The 21454-nt window shown below is 50.8% G+C and overlaps 1 protein-coding gene across 1 annotated transcript; it reads right to left on the bottom strand.

Moving 5' to 3' along the window:
• Positions 1 to 4472: 4472 nt before the first annotated feature.
• Acp7 (acid phosphatase 7, tartrate resistant (putative)) lies at positions 4473 to 14111 on the bottom strand. The gene is made up of 12 exons (XM_048329331.1): positions 13991 to 14111; positions 9234 to 9434; positions 8456 to 8638; positions 8149 to 8272; positions 7866 to 7928; positions 7672 to 7786; positions 7472 to 7579; positions 6630 to 6684; positions 6447 to 6514; positions 6300 to 6371; positions 5651 to 5788; positions 4473 to 4632 (listed from the first exon to the last, which is right to left on the bottom strand). The coding sequence occupies exons 1-12, from the start codon at positions 14109 to 14111 to the stop codon at positions 4567 to 4569; spliced, it is 1314 nt and encodes a 437-aa protein (XP_048185288.1). The 3' UTR covers positions 4473 to 4566.
• Between the last annotated feature and the right edge of the window lie 7343 nt (positions 14112 to 21454).

Below are 21454 nucleotides of genomic sequence, written 5' to 3'. Positions count from 1 at the left end.
AGCACTGTGGCTCAAGTGGTAGAGTGCTAGCCTTGAGCAAAAGAAGCCTAGGCCCTGAATTCAAGCTCCAGGACTGGAAAAAAGAAAAGAAAGAAAGAATTATACATCTCTATGGCAAAATTGTCTTTGTAAAATCAACATTATACTTATTGGCCAGTAGATATTTGTTGTTAAAAATTCTCCAAGAACACTATATTTTAAGGTCTGCTTAAGATTCCAGCCTATCAACCAACTGTAATTTGCTTAATGAATCTCTTGTTGACCATCTATACTGTAATAAATATTTTGACATGCATAATTTTCCTCAAGAGAAAAAGAAATCCAAGCAGCTAAATATTTGGGCACATCTCTAATTATTTCATTTTACTAGATTACCACAAATGGAGCTGTTGGGTCAGTCAGAGGGAATATGAGTGTGTGTGTGTGTGTGTGTGTGCATATGTGCACATATAGGCTTAGCCGGTCCTGAACACTCCAATCAAGGCTAGTGCTCTACTTCTTGGGCCTCCAAAAGGCCTGGGTTTTTGGTGGTTCATTGGGGATAAGAGTTTCATGGAAGCTGGTGGCTCACTCCTGCAATTCTAGCTATTCAGTAGGCTTAGCTATGAGGATCATGGTTCAAAGCTAGCCCAGTCAAGAAAGTCTGTGAGACTCTCTCATCTCCAAAAAACCACCAGACAACCAGAAGTAGAGCTGTGGCTCAAAGAACACTAGCCTTGAGCAAAAGAGCTCAGAGACAGAGCCCAGGCCCCAAGTTTAAGCCTCATGACCTACAAAAACATAAATGAATAAGAGTCTCGTGCACCTTTGATCTCAGTCTCCTAAGTAGCTACGTATGAACTATTAAAGCAGGCATGAACTATTAAAATCAAACAGTGCCTGGCTGAGCTGTTTGATTTTAACATCAGGGGCTGTGATTATCCAATCCTGTTTCACCCTGGAGGAAACTGAGGCTGCCAGATGTAATTTCACCTGCCTGTCTCCACAGGTCTGGTGCAAAGCCAAGGCGTTGCTCTCACTGGTAGCCCTCTGCTGCCTCCCTGTGGCCAGAGAGGCACATTGCAAGACAGCAACAGGATCCACACCAGCATCGAACACTCAGATTTTCTTGTTCCTGTAATAGGGTTGCAACTCAGGACTTGGCACTTGTTTAGCTGGTGCTCTACCACTTGAGCCACACCTCCAGCCTGGCTTTTTCTGGAGATGGAGTCTTAAGGACATTTCTGTCTGGGCTGGCCTCGGACTGCAATCTTCTGAATAGCTAGGATTGCAGGCATGAGTCACTAGGACTTGGCTTTAAAATTGATTTGTTGTTGTTGTTTAAAAAAAAGTGGGAGGGGGCTGGGAATATGGCCTAGTGGTAGAGTGCTTGCCTCATATACATGAAGCCCCAGGTTCAATTCCTTAACACCACATAAACAGAAAAAGAAGCCAGGGACAGTGGCATTGTGGCTCAAGTGGCAGAGTGCTAGCCTTGAGCAAAAAGAAGCCAGGGACTGTGTGCTCAGGACCTGAGTTCAAGCCCCAGAACCAGCAAAAAAAAGAGAAAAAGTGGTGATTTTATGCCCATGTTAATTTCAAGGGGGAACAAGGAAACCAAGTCACAGAGTCTCCTCTATCCTGTGATAAAGTTTTCATCTTGCCAGGTGCCAGTGGGCCACCCCTGTCATCCTATCTACTCAGGAGGCTGAGATTTGAAGATCACAGTTCGAAGTCAGCCTGGGAAAGAAAAGTCTGTGAGACTCATCTCCAGTGAACCACCAGAAAACTGGAAGTGGCGCTGTGGCTCAAGGTGCCAGCCTTGATTTTTGTTTATTTGTTTTGTTTTTTTGTTGCCAGTCCTGGGGCATGGGCTCAGGGCCTGAGCACACACTGTCCCTGGCTTCATTTTGCTCAAGGCTAGCACTCTGCCACTTGAGCCACATCGCCACTTCTGGCCGTTTTCTATATATGTGGAGCTGGGGAGTTGAACCCAGGGCTTCATGACTATGATTCAAGCCCTCTTGCCATTAGGCCACATTCCCAGCTCCATGGATGCCAGCCTTGAGTGAAAAAGCTCCGGGACAGCACCCAGGCCCTGAGTTCAAGCCCCAGAACCAGCACTGACTCCCAGAGGCCTCAGGCTGTCAGGCGCTGTTGGCTGTAACTTCCAGCTGGGTCAGGAGGACAGGTGTGACATCAGCCCTGCATGCCAGCCTCCCGGCGCCCATGGGAGGAGCTTGCTAGGGTGGGGCGCCACCTGGCTCACCCACTCCATTGATGCCTGTTCTACTGGACATCATTCCCATGGTGCTCTGGGCTTGGCCTTGGGCTTGCCAGTCTCATTTCTTCCCTTAGCTAGCCTGTGTTTTCTGGGCTGATACTGTGTACCCGTGCCTGGAACTGCCTGGGGAACAGAATCTGAAAAAGCCTGTGGCCTATGGAACTCACATTCTCTTTTCTTTTATGTCAGTACAGGCCCACGTGTGCTCCCTCAGCCCTTTTCCCCTCAAGGATGGTGCCCAACCACATGAGCCACACCCTCATTTCCAGCTTTTTGCTCCTCTCTTGGAGTCTTTCAGACTTTCCTGCTCACACTGGCCTCATACTGTGATCTTCAGATCTCACCCTCCAGGCATGAACAACCAGCAGCTGGAGATAGAAGCAGGAGGGTTGTGAGTTCCAGTTCACCCTGGGCTACATAGCAAAACCCTATTGCCAAGGTCCCTAAATAAGTAAATACAAAAATAAGCCAGGCACTGGGGGCTCACACCTGTCATCCTAGCTACTCAGGAGGCTGAGATCTGAGGATCAAGGCTCAAAGCCAGCGCAGACAAGAAAGTCCATAAGACTCTGATCGCCAAGGAACCACCAGAAAAGAAGTAAAACTGTGGTGGCTCAAGTGGTGGAGTGTCAACTTTGAGGAAAAACAACACAGAAAAAAACATCCAAGCCTAGGGGATATGGCCTAGTGGCAACAGTGTTTGCCTCGTATACATGAGTCCCTGGGTTCGATTCCCCAGCACTACATATACAGAAAATGGCCAGAAGTGGCGCTGTGGCTCAAGTGGCAGAGTGCTAGCCTTGAGCAAGAAGAAGCCAGGGACAGTGCTCAGGCCATGAGTCCAAGCCCCAGGACTGGCCAAAACAAACAAACAAAAACATCCAAGCCTTGAACTCAAGCCCCAGCACTAGCACTAAACAAACAAACAAACAAACAAATAAAGCTAATTGGATATGAGGCGCAAGAGAAAGAAGAGTCAGAGACCGTTCTGAGGCCTTTATATCTCATTTAATCCTCAGACAAAACATGTTTCTGTATTACAGAAGAAGAGACCGAGGGTCCCACGGGGCTGGTGACTTCTCCACAATCACACCAGAAGGGACGGAGTGGGGATGAGAACCCATTTACGTCTATCCTCTGCCCTCTGCCCAACATGGATGCCACCTCCCCTCAGCAGGGGGCTAGAATGTAGCCACCCTTTGTGGTGCACCCACTTAGTCTGACCAGAGGCTGCAGTTCTCTGGCTTATGACTTCACAGTCTGTGGCCACCTTTTGTAGCATTGTTTGTCACCTGGCCTGGGTGACAGGGCTCCCTGCCTGCCTGTGTGCCCTCCCAGAGGGCATGACCTGGGCTGAGTCATCACTTGCTCCCACACTGCGTGGCTGGCCTGTGGCAGGCAGGACACGCTCACTAAACACCTATGGAGCACGGGCCCCCGCCCTCCTGACCTGGACCGTGGAGCGGGGGTGGGGATCTGGAGCAAAATGTCTCTGACAGCCTTGTGCTGTCACTCACGCCTGTAACCTCAGCCATTCAGGAAGCCGAGATCTGAGGATCACAGTTGAGCCAGGGCAGGAAAGTCCATGAGACTCTTAGTTCCAATAAAGCATGAAAAAGCCAGAAGTGAGCTGTGGTTGCAGCGGTAGAGCCTTGAGCAAAAAAAAATAAATAAATACAAAGCTCAAGGACAGCCAGCACCCAGGCCTTGAGTTCAAGAGGCAAGGCTGGCACACACACAGGAAAAAAAAATGACTTTGAACACAGAGAACCTCTATGAGAAGAGGGAGGGAAGGAGGGAGGGAAGAAATCTACAGGAGAGCTTTCCCCCTTCTCAACCTTGTCTGCTCTCTTCTCCCCCTTAAGATTCTATTACTGTATTTCCTGTCATATTTTTGGTTATTATATGGAGAACAAGGGCGTGGGGCGTGGTAAATCCACATGTCCCACAAGCTCCTGACTCTCAGCTTGTGCCAGCTGGGGAGGGTGGCATTGTTCTACGGGCCCCTCTTCCTGGAGAGGACAGCACCATCTGGGAAACTGAGGCACAAAGGGACAAATCTGGACTAGATCTGATTGGGCTCAGAGAGCAGCCAGCGCCCTCTGCTGGCCAGTGGGGTTCATAGCCGCCGTGCCTGTGCTGAGGTTGGGGCTGGGAGGAGGGATACCAAGCAGGGTGGGCCAGGGTGGTGGGAAGGGCAAGTCCACCAGGCCGCAGCTGACACCTCTATTCTTGAGGCCCTGGGTACCTGGCCCAGGCGGCCAGGCCTGGAGTTTTGGATGAGCCCAGCCAGTCTCCATCTATTAGAGGTACAGCAGCCGTCCTTGGAGAGGCCTCACTAGCCAGAAATCGTCCACAATCTTCCCGTCCTAGGAGACACAAAATAAAACAGGAAGAAAGAGAGCTGAAAAACCCGGATGCTGGGGCCAGTGAAGGGGTTCAAATCCTATGTCTGCTTTTTATTTTTAGTTGGCCATGGGGCTTGAACTCAGGATCTAGGCATTATCCCTGAGCTCTTTTGTTGAAGGCTAGCACTCTACCACATTGAGCCATAGGTCCACTTCCAGTTTCCTGGTGGTTCATTGGAGATAAGAGTCTCATGGATAAACCAGGAGCTGGTGGTTCACGTCTGTCATCCTAGCTACTCAGGAGGCTGTGATATGAGGATCATGGGGTTCAAAGCCAGCCCCAGCAGGAAAGTCCATGAGACTTCTACCTCCAATAACCTACTCAGAAAAAGCCAGAAGTGGCGCTGTGGCTCAGTGGTAGAGTGCTAGTGTTGAGCACAAAGAGGCTCAGGGACAGTGCCCAGGCCCTGAGTTCAAGCCCCAGGACAGCCCCCCCCCCACTCCCCAGTCTCTTCTGCCTTGGTTGGCTTTGAATCATGATCCTCAGATCTCAACCTCCTGTTGATGACAGGCACGAGCCTCCAGCGCCAGGCTGGATCTCACTCTTTTGCTAGTGATTCTTCTATCTCTGCCTCCTCTGTAGTTGAGATTACAGGTGTTCACCAATGTGCTTGGCAAGTCCAAAACAAAGGTGTGTGTGTGTGTGTGTGTGTGTGTGTGTGTGTGTGTGTGTGTGTGTGTGTGTGTTGGTTCTGGGCTTGAACTCAGAGTTGGGTGCTGTCCTTTAGAATTTTTACTCAACGCTGGTGCTCTACCATTTGCACTACAGCTCCACTTCCAGCTTTTTTGCTGGCTCATTGGAGGTCAGAGCCTTACCAACTATCTTGCCCAAGCTGGCTTTGAACCACAAGCCTCAGATCTCAGTAGCTGGGATTACAGGCGCAAGGCACTTGTGCTCCCCTAAGCCCATGGTTTACCCCACTCAACTCCACAAACTCTAGTTTGGGTGTCAGGCGGCCCAGGCCCATGGCTGACTCACCTGGTCGTCAGACACCTGCTGGATGTGCAAGTGGGTGCCGTTGAGAATGGACATGCGCGTGTAGCCGTACTCCTTCACCCGCACTGCACTCCAGGGCCTCGGGAAGACGGAGAAGGGGGTCAAACGCTCCTCACAGCCCTGTGGGGGGACACAGATCAGACCTGGGGCTGGGGGAAGTGAAAAACTCTGCTGTCCCCAGGAAATCCCAAAAGTCGCCAGGCATGGGTGGCTCACACCTGTCATCCTAGCTACTCGGGAGGCTGAGATCTGGGGATCACAGTTCAAAGCCAGGGTGGGCAGGAAAGTTTGTGAGACTCTTATCTCCAATGAACCCCCAGAAAACCGGAAGTGGTGCTGTGGCTCAAAGTGGTACAGTGCCAGCCTCGAACAAAAAGAGCTCAGGGACAGCGCCCAAGCCGCAGGACCAAACCAAAAAAAAAGGAAAAAAGCAAAGGGAAGTATTGAAATTTCCTGGTGGGGAAACTCCAAACTCTGCCACTGAGTCAGCCAGTGGTTTCCAGCTTCCTATGGGCGATTTCTCTTTCTGGATATGTCCTCTGGGGGTGCGGGGGGGGCAGGCCTTAGGCCCCTGTGCACAGCACCCAATGAGGCCCCCGCCCAGGCCGCTCAGCCTGGGGCCCCCACTCACCGCAGACCCCGTGATGATGTGGACTGGACCCCGAGGATTGGTGTACGGTGCCTCTCTGCTACCGTTAAATACCTAGAAGAGGGGGACAGCATGACACATGACCCCCTGGGGCACAGCCAGGCCCCCCAGGCCCCCAATGGGCCTCACCTTGTAGTTGTAAATTGGCCACAGACGTTCATAGGAATGTTCATGTGCCCACAGTTCAAGATCCACTCCTGACAGAGCAAATGAGGTGTCAGGGCCCCTGAACGGTGGGCGGGTGGGGGGGGGGGAGACAGCCAACAGGGAGATAGGACATGGGTCTGGATAGTCCCCCCAGTGTGAACTCACCATATTTGTAGAAAAGATCCTCCAGTCCGTATTTGCCCCGGAGGCCTTTGCGGACCTAGTGAGACAAGCAAAGGGGCAAGAGGTGACCTCTCCCTCCCTCCCTTCTTCCTTCCCTCTTTTTTTTATTTTTTTATTTTTTTATTTTTGGGCCTTGGACTCAGGGCCTGAGCACTGTCCCTGGCTTCTTCTTGCTCAAGGCTAGCACTCTACCACTTGAACCACAGCACCACTTCTGGCCATTTTCTGTATATGTGGTGCTGAGGAATTGAACCCAGGGCCTCACGTATACAAGGCAAGCACTCTTGCCACTAGGCCATATCCCCAGCCCCTCTTCCTTCCCTCTTTCCCTCCCTCCCTGCCTTTCTTTTCCTTTCTGTGCCGGCCTGGGGCTTGAACTCAGGGCCTGGGTGCTGTCCCTAAGCTCTTTGTGTTCAAGGCTAGCGCTCTACCATTTTTTTTTCTGGCCAGTCCTGGGCCTTGAACTCAGGGCCTGAGCACTGTCCCTGGCTTCTTTTTTTTTGCTCAAGGCTAGCACTCTGCCACTTGAGCCACAGAGCCACTTCTGGCCATTTTCTGTATATGTGGTGCTGGGGAATCGAACCCAGGGCCTCATGTATACAAGGCAAGCACTCTTGCCACTAGGCCATATAACCAGCCCCGCGCTCTACCATTTTGAGGCACAGCACCACTTCCGGTTTTCTGGGGGTCCATTGGAGATCAGAGGCTCATAGATGTTCCTGCCCGGGCTGGCTTTGAACCAGGATCCTCAGATCTCAGCCTCCTGAGTAGCTAGGGTGACAGGGGTAACCCCCCTCTTTCTCCAGCCGCCCATCCCCCCCCACCGTGCTCTCGTGCCGCGTGCAGTCGTCCAGGTCCGCATTGGAGCAGTACATGGGCCGGTGACCCATGGTGATAATCCAAGGGCGAGCCGCTCGGTTCTTGTTGGCTTTCTAGAAGGAAGGATGGACCACTGATGAACAGTGGGGGTTGGAGGCCAGCCCCGGTGGGCCCAAAGGGGAACCCCTCCACTCCTCCCACCTACCTGGAGGTCGCTCTCTAGCCAGCGGAACTGCTTCTGAACCAGGTGTCGGCCGTAATTGAGAAAGAAATAGACCTCGGTGGAGAAGGAAATGATATGGGCCGGACCTATATCCCAGCTACATGGGACACAGGGGAGGGTTAGAGATAGGGTTACCTCTGGGAAGCAAGCTCAGTCCCCCAGCATTCCCAAGTTACCTGTACCACAAGCCTTCATTGTCCCCCGGCATATTAAAGCGAGCCTTGTAGTTAGAGAAATTGCTGGGTGGGGGGGAAAAAGCAGAGAAAGGATGAAGGGGGTAATTTTCCAGATGTAGAACCCCATCTTCCCAGGGGCAGGCTAGCACATCCCCTCCTTCCCTCCTCTGGCTGTCACAAAGGAAGACACTGCAGCATGACAGACTTAGGTGAGACACCAAGAAGGACATGCCCGTGTTACCTATCCGGCCCCTGCACTCCCCTGCAGTCCCCAGGTCCTCACTAGCGTTGTTCGTGATTTCCAGGACACGTCATGTAGGGCAGGCTGGCGGCCACCGGCTCGATGAGTCGCATGAATCTGTCCCCAACTCGGGCATTGTCCTGGTCCATGTCGTAGGCAAAGTCCCCTGTGGGGAAGAGGGACAGGAGGATAGTAGTTCCCACAGTTGTGGGGTCGAAGTTGGGATTTTCACCTGGGCTCCCCCCTTCCTAAGGCGCTCCCCAAACCCTCTTGGGCACCATCCTGGTGCTGAGCCCCTCCCCGCCTCTCAGCTCCAGGCGCAGCCCAGCCCGCCCGAGCGCGGTCTCACCCACGTGCAGGATGGCGTCGAACATGCCCTGCTGGGTGTCCCTGCGCAGCCGGGGCAGCGCCTTAGGGTTGTCAGCACCCAGGTCCCCAAACACAGCCAGGCGCGGGCTCCAGTGAACCCCATTCTTCAAGGCCCTGAAGCGAAACCTACGGCTCCAACCCTGGGCACTGCCACAGCGGTAAACTGAGGGAAGGGGAAAGGAGATGGTTATCTGGAACCCTGGGACGGCTCCTGGTCCCCCACCCACCTGCAGGAGATGGAGAGGAGAGGCAAGCGGCCCAGCCCTGGGTCTCGAAGGGAGGTGGGCAGAGGGCCAGGGACGGGGAGACAGGTAGACAGGAAGATAGACAGATGGACAGTGGACAGATGGACAGGTGAAAAGATGGACAGGCAGGAAGATAGATGGATAGATGGACAGATGGTTTTTATTTGTTTGTTTTTGACTTGAACTCAGGGCTCAGGCGCTGTCCCTGAGCCTCTTGATGCTCAAGACTAGCGCTCCAGCACTTGAGCCACAGTGCCACTTACATGGACAGATGGACAAGTAGACAGATGGGAAGATAGGTGGACAGGTGGAAAGATGGCAAGATAGACAGGTGGACAGATGGACAGATATATGTACAGGCAGATAGATGGATAGGTGGGAAGATAGATGGATAAGTGGACAGATGAACAGACAGGTTGATGGACAGATGGACAGGTGGGAAGAGGGATGGGCGGGCAGGTGCACAGGCCCCGCCCCCTGCCCCTGCCCCTCCCCCTGGCCCAGGCCCCTCACCGTACTGGACCCCGGGCAGCAGCTTCCGTAGCGTGACGCGGTGCATGTACAGCTTCCGACGCAGGATGCCGCCGTCCACGAAGGCCTTGGCGGTGCCCTGGGCCCGCAGTGGCAGCGGCCCAGCCAGCTGCATGCCAAACTGCACCTCAGAGCGCGCGGGCACCCACGTGGTCCAGGTCACCGTCATGGAGCCTGGGTCTCCTGGGGACAAGGCACAGGACAGGGGCTTGTGGGGAGGAAAGGATGACCTGGAAAGCTAGGGGTCCCGCATCAACCCCAGCACCACCATTCCAAGCTGTGCTTTGCTGGGGTGAGCCTCAGTTTCCCCACCTGTAAGATGGAGTCACAATGTTCTCTCCCCTGTCAGGTTGTTAAGAGGCTTAGACAAATAAATACATAATCAGCTTTCCTTCCTATACATGTGCAGCTTCTGGGGCTTGGACTCAGGACCTGGTGCTCTACCACTTGATCCACAGCTCTACTTCTGCCTTTTAGCTGGTTCGTTGGAGATAAGAGTCTCAGGGACTTTCCTGCCCTAGGCTGGCTTTGAACCACCATCTTTAGGTCAGAGGCCAGAAGAACTTGAGGACCCTGAGGGGTGGGAACGTATCCAGAGGAACATTCTTTGGTGGATAGTAAGGGAAAGCTGCAGTGAGACGATTGAACAGGCAGAGTCCGTGTGGTTGTACCAGCAGACATCGTTATTCAGCCTGCCAACCATCGGATTGCCGGATCACTTCGACAGGCTGACACGAATGCCCAGCTAGGTGCAAATTATGGAACCCGCCCTTGCTAAAGAGGACAGCCTGGGCAGGAATCTGGCCCAGGGCCACCAGGCCTATGGGCCTCTAAACTCAGTGGCTTTATTGTCCCAGACACAGGTACAGTAGAAATAAGAAGGAACGTAGACATTGGGGGGGGGGGGAATAGGGGAGATTGTAATTTGAACTCAAGACCTCAAGCTTGTTAGTCAAGCACTCTACTTCTTGAGCCATTGCCACACCCCTTTTTGTGTTGTGCTGGTTCGTTGGGTAAAAATCTGGGGCTCACTTGGCCCGGGCCAGCTTTGGACTGCGATCTTCATACAGCTGCCTCCGGAGAAGCTGGGTTTACAGGCATGCACTACTGTACAGGGATAGTCAGTGAGACCAGGGCTGGAGTAGCAACTGATGGAAAGGGTCCTAAAGTGAAAAAAGGCTTACAAAATGAGAAGGACCCATTGAAAGAGCAAGGAAATCAATTTGAAGAAATTCCAAGAAACCCAGCCTGGGAAGGCATGAGCCACAGAGTGATAGTGTTGAACTTTGACCTGTGCACTGAAAGTCACATACAAGTCTGTGACAGAACAGATGATTGAATAAACAAAGTAGGGCAGTTGAGGGGGAGCTTCCTTACCCTGCCATTTCAATTAGACCAAAAGAGGGAAGGAGAAAATTAGAAAATCACAATTAGGCAAACCCTACACTAATAATTATCACAGGCAAGCTCCATTGATGGATGGTAAAATTAGTGGGTAAACATTTGTGGAGAAACAGGATTTGCATCGTGTTGAGCAAGGTCTCCCAACTATCTATTAACTGCAGAGTAAAGAATAATAATTTCAGTGGAGAAACCCAGCAGGCTTCTCCCTTGTCAACCAATCAACATCCAGCAGGCCTCTCCACTAACCAATCAGTGTACAGCCTCTCCACTAACCAATCAGTGTCCAGCAGGCCTCTCCACCAAACAATCAATGTTGAGTAGGCCTCTCCTTCATCAACCAATCAACATCCAGCAGGCCTCACCTTCACCACCAATCAACACCCAGCAGGACTCTCCCCCAATTTTCAACAGTCATTAGCTTCAGTAGCAGTACCAATGGAGTGACATCATGGGCCCTCTGATTTCACAGACAGAGAGGGACACAGGAATACATCTCTGACAGTTTTGTGCAAACACATCCTATTTCCAATTATGACCTGTCCCATAAACCCAAAATGAAGGATTAAAAAACAAAACAAACAACAACAAAAAACAACCTGGTAATATTTGAAAACAATCTCATGAAAAGCTGGGCTGGGAATATGGCCTAGTGGTAAAGTGCTCACCTTGTATACATGAAGGCCTGGGTTCAATTCCTCAGCACCACATATGTAGAAAAAAGCCAGAAGTGGCACTGTGGTGCAAGAGGTAGAGTGCTAGCCTTGAACAAAAAGAAGCCAGGGACAGTGCTCAGGCCCTGAGTCCAAGGCCCAGGACTGGCAACAAAAACAAAACAAATTAATAATAATAAAAAAAACTCATGAAAAATGAATGCCTGTGATCCTAGCTATTCAAGAGGCTGAGATCTGAGGTCACAGTTCAGAGCCAGCCTGGGCAGGAAAGTCTGTGAGATTCTTATTCTCAACCACCAGAAAACCAGAAGTAGTGCTATGGCTCAAACTGCTAGAGTGCTAGCCTTGAGCTAAGGAGCTCAGGGACAGTGCCCAGGTCCTGAGTTCAAGCCCCATGACAAAAAGGAATAAAAAAGAAAAGAGAGAGAGAGATAGACAGACAGACACACATACTCTTTACCTGATTTATGTAACTGTAACCCTTCTGTAGATCACCTTTTTAATAATAATTTAAAAAATTTTAATTCCAGGTCCACAAGTCCTTCATTCAAATTCCAGTTGGTGTCAGGCATGCACCACCACTCATATCTCAGTTTACTCTTGTAAAATTAAGTAATCAGCCGGGCACCAGTGGCTCACACCTAGAATCCTAGCTACTCAGGAAGCTGAGATCTGAGGATCGTGGTTCAAAGCCAGCCCAGGGCAAGAAAGTCTGTGAGACTCTTATCTCCAATGAACCCCCAGAAAACCGGAAGTGGCACTGTGGCTTAAGTGGAACTGAATAGCTCAGGGACAGCACCCAGGCCGAGTTCATGCCCCAGGACTGGAACAAGAACAAATAAAATAAAGACAGTTGGCAGTCACTGGACACAGTGGCACCAGGAAGAAGTAGGCTACTTGATCGCATGGCCAACAAATACCAACCCTTCCATAGCCCTCCCTGCCTCCTTTTTTCCTTTCTTTGGTTTTTGGTGGTGCTGTGGTTTGAACCCAGGACTCTGAGCTTGCTAAGCAGGTGCTCTACTACTTGAGCCATGCCCTCAACTTTTCTGCTTTCTTTGAATAGTCTCAAATTTATGCCCAGTCTAGCTTGGGTCTCAATCTCTGTATTTATGCCTTATGAGTAGCTGGGATGACTACCACTCTTGCCACCACACCCAGTTTTGTTTTAACTGATTGAGATAGGGTCTCACTCCTCCAACGGTCTGCTTACTCAGTAGCTAGGATTACAGACAGGAGCCATCCCACTGGGCTAAGAAACTACCTGCTTTAAAAATGTCAAGGAAAGCTGAGGGTCCATGGCTTCTGCCTGTAATTTTATTTACTCAGGGGACTGAGAGCTGAGAATCTCAGTTCAAAGCCAGGAAAGTCCATGAGATTCTTATTTCCAATGAACCACACCAAAATGCTGAAATGGCCCTGTGGCTCAAAGTGGTAGAGGCTAGCTTTGAGCACAAAATCTCAGGGACAGTGCCCAGGCCCTAAGTTCAAGCCCTACCACTGACAAAATAAAATAAAATATCAAGGGAGCTGGCCATTGATGGCTCATGTCTGTCATCCTAGCTACTCAGGAGGCTGAGATCCGGGGATCCCAGTTCAAAGCCAGCCCAGGCAGGAATGTCCATGAGACCGTGCTCTCCAATTAACCACCAGAACACTGGAAGTGGCACTGTGACCCTGGCCGTTTTCTGTATATGTGGTGCTGGGGAATCGAACCTAGGGCCTCGTGTATTCGAGGCAGGCACTCTTGCCACTAGGCTATATCCCCAGCCCCAGTTTTCATTTTTAATACGGAAAATATTATCAGATATAACTTGCATAAACTACAGCCCTTTGGGGTTCAATTTTCAGTGGCATAAAGAGTTATTTTTTCTTTCTTTTTTTTGTGCCAGTCCTGGGGCTTGGATTCAGGGCCTGAGCACTGTCCCTGTACTTTTTTTACTCAAGGCTTGCACTCTACCACTGGAGCCACAGTGCCACTTCTGGATTTTTCTGTGTATGTGGTGCTGAGGAATGGAACCCAGGGCTCATGCATGTTAGGCAAGCACTCCACCACTAAGCCACATTCCCAGTCTATGGCATAAAGAGTTCTTAGCTGGGCACCAGTGGCTCACACCTGTAATCCTAGCTACTCCGAAGGCTGAAATCTAAGGATTGTAGTTCAAAGCCAGCCTGGGCAGGAAAGCCTGTAAGACTCTTATCTCCAATGAACCACCAGAAAACTGGAAGTGGCACCATGGCTCAAAGAGGTAGAGTGCTAGCCTTGAGTGAAAAAGCTCAGGGACAGCACCCAGGCCCTGAGTTCAAGCCTCACAACCAATAACAACAGCAACAAAACTCAGACAAGAATCACAGTGACCCACCAAGCTCAGTGTTGTGACCCCACAGGAGTGACCCCATTGTCTGGAGGAGAAAACAGAGTCTAGTTTCCTGGACTTCAAATGCAGACAGACTGGATCTGAGGGTCCAGAGCCCACCCTCAGCCTTGTCCTCAGAGCCCTGTCACTCACACGAGCGACTGGAGGATACGCAGAGCCTCGTGGCACTTCTGACAGACTCCTCCAGTAGGACCTCTGGGGTCTCAGGGAGGCAGACCCCAGTGGGAGGCTCAGCCATTGCTGGAGGAATCTGGGAGAGGTTTTAGGAGAAGTCCCAGCCACTTACCTGGATAGGACAGATGAACATGTTCTGGCATGGCGCTGGGGCCCCCTGGGGTGCCCTGGATTTTCCTGGTTGCAAGGAGAAGCAGACAGCAACAGACACAGCAGCCAAAAAGTGTGTGCATGGCTGCCGGGGGGTGGAGGGGGGCCGGGAGGGGTGTAGAGTAAATAGATTCAGGTCCAGGGGCGTCCAGAAGGTGCAGGTGAAGAAGGGTGGGAGTCCAGGATTTGTCTGTCGGGCCGTCTGGCAGGATGATCTGGAGGGCTAAGAGAGACAGGAGTCCTGATGGATGGACAGGTGGATGGACGGGGAGGGAGGCTGTGCCCAGCATACATTAACTGCAGGAGTCTCTCCGCATTCCTAGGAGGAGGCGGCCCTAATGACTGGCATCGTTGTCACGGGTGAGGGACTGTGCCACCAGGTGGTTTAGGGGTACAGCTAGCATGTGATGGGGCTGGGATTTGAACTCCCATCCCACCCTGCAGCCCAGCTTACTCCCTACCAAAGGCATTTGGGAAGATGGGGGGTGGGGAGGGGGGTCAGGGTCTTCTTGGGAAATCTTCACCTCAGCTTTCCATCCTCAGTCCCTTCTGTCTGCGTCCCCACATTCTTAGCCATTCATCCTGCCCGAAGCCACCGCAATCTTGACCACCATCACCCTCCCCCAGCACCCTGCTCTCCACCTGCATGGGTACCCCCATTTCTCCCCAGCCCTTCCCCTTCCTCGGGGGATGCAGGCTTATCCCCCTCTCCTCTGAGAACTGGAACCATCTCCTCACTTCCCTTGCAGCTCCCCCAAATCCAGGAGCTGTGGCCAGGGAACCCCCCTGGGACCAGGACTCACCCTGTGCACACACGCTGGCTTGGGCCACCAATGTCACCCAGTATTTATGAGTTTGAAGAACCCAAGGTTCCCTCCGCCCACAGGCTGTCCCAACCCCGGAAAAGCAGGCTCCTTTGGGGTGACAGGTTCCCCCAGACAGCCTGGGCCCCGGGTCCCACAGGTCAATCCGGTCCCAGGCGACCCACACCCACTACTGCCTCCCTCCCCCAGGGTGGGGCGCAAGGACAGGGACCGAGAAAGGCATGAGAGGCTCTCACTGTCTGCTGCCACCTCTGAGAGGGACCACAGAGGAGCGTGGAGACAGGTAAGGCCAGGCCTGCCCCCTACTCCCAGAGGGACAGCCCCCCACCCCAGGCCACTGTCACCCCCATCCCCAGGCTCCTCTTCCCCCATTCCTCCCTGCCTCCAAACTCCGTCCCTATCTTGGTCCCCCACTGGGCATCCTTCAAACAAACTACCCCCGACAAAGAGGCTTTGGAGCCAGCGCCCTAGGCAGGTTTCCCAATTTCTTTAGACATTTGTTTTCTCACCTGTTTTAAAAAAAAAAAAGGAGATGATGATAGTTCATACCCCAAGGGCCGCCAGGATAATGAAACCAGTTGAGGCATGGGGTTTTGTAATGGAGAGCAAGCCTGGTCCAGAACAAGACCAGGTAGGGATCTGCAGGAATTTTTTATTTTATTATTTAGGGGTGGGGGGTGGGGGTGGAGATGCCACTTCTGGGGCTTGAACTCAGGGCCTGGGAACTGCTATGAATTTTTGTTCTCAATGGCACAGCTCCATTTCTGGCTTTTTTTTTTTTTGGTAGATCATTGGAGATAAGGGTCTCACAGACTTTCCTGCCTGGGCTGGTTTTGAACCGTGATCCTCATATCTCAGCCTCCTGAAGAGGACACTGGCACCCGGCTCTGCTGGGATTTTTTTGATGGTTAATTCAGAGCTCTGCCAATGCCTGAGGGGCTCTAATGAAGGAGCAAGGGGGATATGAGCTATTTGAAAGTGGAGGTAGCTTATCACAAGAAGAAGAAAAAAATCCCTGGAGGTTCTGTGTTGTGCCTTTGTAAGTTCAGAGTATGGATTTCTGCTTATTGAAGACACTAACTTCAGACACCCCACCCCAAACCTCAGTGGAGGTGGGAAGGACTAAAATGAAGCTTTTTGTCAGGTCTGGATTTTTTTCTCCATCTTCTAGCATCTCTATTTAAAACAAAACATAAAAACAAGAAGTAGCAAAGCATGGTAGCATACTTCTGTAATCTCAGAACTCAGAAAGGCTGAGGTAAGAGGACCTTGAGTTTGAGACTATGTGTATGTGGAGAAATCTCTCTTTCAAAACAAAACAACACACACACCCACACAAAACCCAAGCCAGGCACTGATGTTCATGTTTGTCATCCTAGCTACTCAGGAGGCTGAGATCTGAGGATTGCAGTTCAAAGCCTCCCAGGCAGGAAAGTTCCTGAAACTCTTTATCTCCAGTGAACCACCAGAAAACCAGAAGTGGTGCTATGGCTCAAAGTGGTAGAGTGCTAACCTTAAGAAAAACTGCTCAGGACAGCTTGCAGGCCTTGAATTCAAGACCCAAAACCAACAGGAAAAACAACCAACAAACCCAGTGTATACACACACACACATACACACACACACACATACACACACACACACACACACACACACACACACACACTTTCTGGAGTTCCAGAATGTTCTGAGCCATTGGCAAGTTAGGGATGACCTTCTCTAGATTCCATTTTTGCATGCATAAAATAAATATACATAGTCAGGTGCCAGTGGCTCATGCCTGTTAAACTAGCCACTCAGAGGAGATCTGAGGATGATAGTTCAAAGCCAGCCCAGACAGATAAGTCTGTGAGACTGTTATCTCCATTAACCACCAGACAACTAGAAATGATGCTATAGGGCTGGGGATATGGCCTAGTGGCAAAAGCGCTTGCCTTGTATACATGAAGCCCTCGGTTCGATTCCCCAGCACCACATATACAGAAAATGGCCAGAAGTGGAGCTGCGGCTCAAGTGGCAGAGTGCTAGCCTTGAGCAAAAAGAAGCCAGGGACAGTGCTCAGGTCCAGAGTCCAAGGCCCAGGACTGGAAAAAAAAAAAATGATGCTATATCCCAAAGTGTAAGCACAAAAGCTCAGGGTCAGTGAGTGCCTAGGCCCTGAGTTCAAGCCCCAGAACCAGCACACAAAATATATAAATAAAAAATACAAAAGAAACCAACGCTACTGAAATACACTAGGCAGATATTCTGTGTGTGGGGTGGGGGTGTGTGTGTGTCTGCTAGTACTAGGACTTGAACTCAGGGCCTAGTCACTGTCCCTGAGCTTTTTCAATCAAGGTTGGTGCTCTGCCACTTGAGCTACAGCTTTACTTCAGCCTTTTTACTGGTTACTTGGAGATAAGAGTCTCACCAACTTTCCTGCCTGGGCTGGCATCAAACCTTGATCCTCAGATCCTATTCCTCCTGAATAGCTGGGATTGCAGACATGAGCCACCAGCACTCAGTCTGCACTGGTTATTTTCTGAGATAGGGTCTTGCTTCCAGCCCACATTTGTATCTGGACCACCATGTACCTATAAATGATAAGTCTCATACACAACTTTTCATTGATTGAAATGGAGTCTCAAGAATTGTTTTGTGGGGCTGGGATTGCGGCCTAGTAGCAGAGTGCTTGCCTAGCTAGCCTTGAGCAAAAAAAAGCTCTGGACCTGGGACAATGCCCAGGACTGACACCAAAAAAAAAAAAAAAAAAAAGTTTGCCCAGGCTATCCTAGGATCTCAGTTCTCATGATCTCCAATTCCAGAGTGGACAGTATTATAGGTATGAGCCACCACACCCAGCTATATATTTGTCTTCAGTAGATATCCCAAATAGCTTACCCCAAATAGATATTTCCAAGATAGCTGTGGTGATTTCCTTTTCCACCAGCCAAGTTGGAAAGTTTCCAGCTTGGCACCAGCCCTGGGCCTGGCCTTCCAGTTGATTTTTCCTTATTCCACCGGAAGGTGGGCTTGTGACAATAGTTAATTGTAGTTTAAATTTGCATTTCCCTGTGGAGTAAAATCACCTCATTTGCATATGGGACTTTTACTGTGGCATCCTTTCATGGGCCTGTCCTAGGGTTGAACTCAAGGCCTGGGTACCATCCCTGCACTTTTCATGCTCAAAGCTAGCACTTCACCACCTGAGGCACAGCCCCACTTCTGGCTTTTTGGTGGTTCATTGGAGATAAGAGTCTCACAGACTTTCCTGCCCTGGGTGGCGTGGAACCTCAATCCTCAGATCTTCACCTCCTGAGTACCTAAAATTAAAGGTGCCGACTACTGCTGGCCCTGCTGGCCTGGTTATTTTTGAGATAGGTTCTAACTTTCTACCTAGGAATGTAGCTGGGCTGTAATTCTATTTAATTTTTCAGTCCTGGGGCTTGAACTCAGGGCCTAGCCACTGTCCCTGAACTTCTCTTGCTCAAGGCTAGCACTCTACCACTGGAGCCACAGCGCCACTTCTGGATTTTTCTGTGTATGTGGTGCTGAGGAATGGAACCCAGGGCTTCATACATGCTAGGCAAGCACTCAACCACCAAGCCACATTTCCAACTTTTCTCAGAGTAATATGGCTAATAAAGATTCAGGGCCACATTCTTTTTTTTTTTTTTTGGCTACTCCTGGGGCTTGAATTCTGGGCCTGGGCACTGTCCCTGAGCTCCTGTTCCTCAAGGCTAGTGCTCTACCAATTGAGCCACAGCTCTACTTCCTGTTTTCTGTGATTAAATGGAGATAAGAGTCTCATGGACTTTCCTGCCTGGGATGACTTCAAACCAGGATCTTCTGATCTCAGCCTCCCGAGTAGCTAGGATGACAGGCACAAGCCACAGACGCCGGGCTACGAACCACATTCCTATTATAATTATTATTACCAGTCCTGGGGCTTGGGACTCTGGGCCTCAGCACTGTCCCTGGCTTCTTTTTGCTCAAGGCTAGCACTCTGCCACTTGAGCCACAGCACCACTTCTGGCCTTTTCTATACATGTGGTGCTGAGGAATCAAACCCAGGGCTTCATGTATATGAGGCAAGCACTCTTGCCCTAGGCCATACTCCCAGCCCCTCCAGCTACATTCTTAAGGAGTCTTTCCCTTGTTAAATTTGTTTCCCACTAGGAAAGGAATATTATCTCATTTCGGAAAAATGAGAAGGTAGGCAGAGCCTGGGAGATTTAAAGGCTTGGGGTGCTGATGATGACCGTAGGGCTTGAATCCTGTTTTGCCTCTTCTTGCCCTAGTGACCTCCCCTCCGCGTCCTGGTGTGTACAATGGGGGAGTCAGAGCTGACCCAGGAGTACCTGGAAAGGTACAGCATGTGTAAGATAGGGTGTGGTGCCAAGAACTCAGGACATACATAATACCTGCAGTTATGCACCAAAGACCTTATGTAATCAGCCTGGCATGGTGCTTCAAGCTTGTCATTTTGAAGCCTCCATCAGGAGTATCATGGCTCAGGGCCAGTCCAGACAGGCACATTCTCTCAAGAATGGTCTCAGCCACTGACTAGGCACGACAGGGCTCCCATTATTCCAGGTCCAGGAGAAGCACAATGGCTAGATGTGGTGGACATGCCTGTCATCTCCAGCAACTTGGGAATGCACAAATAGGAGGATCGCGATCCAGACCTGGCATCAAGGGAGACCCTATATGGAAAATAACTAATGCAAAATAAGAAGAGGGGACTGGAGGCATGGCTCAAGTGGTAGAGTCCTGGCCTAGCAAACACAAGGCCTGAGTTCAAGCCTGCTACTGTCACACACACACACGCACACGCACACGCACATGCACACACACACGTAGCTAAATAATGTTATAATAAGTTGATGCTTTTCCTTGTCACCTTCCTCCCCAGCGGTTACTGTGAGTGCCCATGTGAGTGCAGCACCCAAGCGCCCCTCCGTCTCTTGGTCATACTAGGGATTTGAACTCAAGGCTTTTATCGTTGCCTAGACGGGTGCCATACCTCTGAGCCACACCTCCAGCCCTGCTTTCTTTTGCTGGTGATTTGTAGGATTCGTCTCTTTGCTTTCTGCCTGTGTTTCCCTGTCCGGTCATGGCTGAGCTCACAGGCCTGCACCACAGTAGACATCTTCCCTCCATGTTTACAGAGTCTCACGAACGGAAGTGGGTGAAAGGCGGGAGCAGCTGGCTTGGGGGGGTGGTGGTAGAGGGGGGCACAAATTGGAGACTGATGCGGGGGGGGCGGGGAGAGGCGGGAGGAAGCTTTGTGATTGCATCTTGGCTGGTGGGGGGAGGAAGCTTTGTGATGGCATCCTGACTGCGTGTGTCGTCATGTGTCCTGTGCGCATCACCCCGTGGTGGCGAAGGGGCGTGCCCGGGCACGTGCCACCGGCCTCCATTACATCAGGAAGGGACAGTGACTCAAATGTCTCAACTGCAAGAGATTCTGGGGCAGCCCCAGTGCCACTCACCTGCAGGTCATGGGACGGGCAGCTGGCCTCCCACCGTGCGTCATGCGCCATGAGAAGGCCAGGAAACCGAGGCTCAGAGAAGGAAGCTCACTTACGCTGAGATTGCACTGCCAGGAAGAGCTGGGGATCCCTACCACCCCATATTCTTTTTTGGGGGGATGGGGGGAAGGTCAGCCCTGGGGCTTGAACTCTGGACCTGGACACTGTCCTTGAGGTTTTTCTGCTCAGGGCTAGTACTCTCTCACTTTGAGCCACACCTTCACTTTGGACTTTTTTTTTTTTTCTAAAATAGAATTTTAACACTTCACAAGTTAGGCAGTTTATTTTTTAAATATCAAAATAAAGAATGGATCTTTATAAAAATAAAATAGAACAGAATTTTATGGTTATATTGAGGTGTTGTATAAAAGGGTTACTATTTCGGGCTGGGAATGTGTCCTAGTGGCAACAGCGCTTACCTCGTATACATGAAGCCCTGGGTTCGATTCCCTAGCACCACATATATAGAAAACGGCCAGAAGTGGTGCTGTGGCTCAAGTGGCAGAGTGCTAGCCTTGAGCAAAAAGAAGCCAGGGACAGTGCTCAGGCCCTGAGTTCAAGGCCCAGGACTGGCAAAAAAAAAAAAAAGGGGTTACTATTTCATAAATTAGGTAATGAGTACATGGCTTTCTTTGAACAATGTCACCCCTTCCTTCCCCTTCTGGCTTTTTACTGGGTCATTGGAGATAAAAGTCTCACGGATTTTCCTGCCCAGACTGACTCTGAACTAAGATTCTCAGATTACAGGGGTGTACCATTACACCCGGCTGCTTCCAAGATTTGATAATTAGGAATAAACCTGCTCTAAATACGAATGTATAAGTTTTTGTTTGCTTGTGTCCTTAAATGTTCAATTCTCTTTTTTTGCTGGTCCTGAGGCTTGAACTCAGGGCCTGGGCACTGTTTCTGAACCTCTTTGTGATCAAGATTAGCACTCGACCACTTGAACCACAGTGCCACTTCTGGCTTTTTCTGAGTAGTTTAGTGGAGGTAGAGTCTCACGACTTTCCTGCCCAGGCTGGCTTCAAACTGTGATCCTCAGATCTCAGCCTCCTGAGTACAGCTAGGATGCTCCCAGCACCTGGCTAA

The sequence above is a fragment of the Perognathus longimembris genome, chromosome 20 (genome assembly GCF_023159225.1).
Source record: "Perognathus longimembris pacificus isolate PPM17 chromosome 20, ASM2315922v1, whole genome shotgun sequence".
Classification (NCBI taxonomy): Eukaryota; Metazoa; Chordata; class Mammalia; order Rodentia; family Heteromyidae; genus Perognathus; species Perognathus longimembris.
This window is presented reverse-complemented; position numbering and strand designations above follow the sequence as displayed.

Coding starts and splice junctions, on each gene's coding strand:
- Acp7 (XM_048329331.1), bottom strand. CDS start 14,111: ATGCACACACTTTTTGGCTGCTGTGTCTGTTGCTGTCTGCTTCTCCTT. Junction 6,515..6,629: donor GGATCTTTTCTACAAATATG/GTGAGTTCACAC, acceptor TTGCTCTGTCAG/GAGTGGATCTTGAACTGTGG. Junction 6,372..6,446: donor GGCCAATTTACAACTACAAG/GTGAGGCCCATT, acceptor CCCCTCTTCTAG/GTATTTAACGGTAGCAGAGA.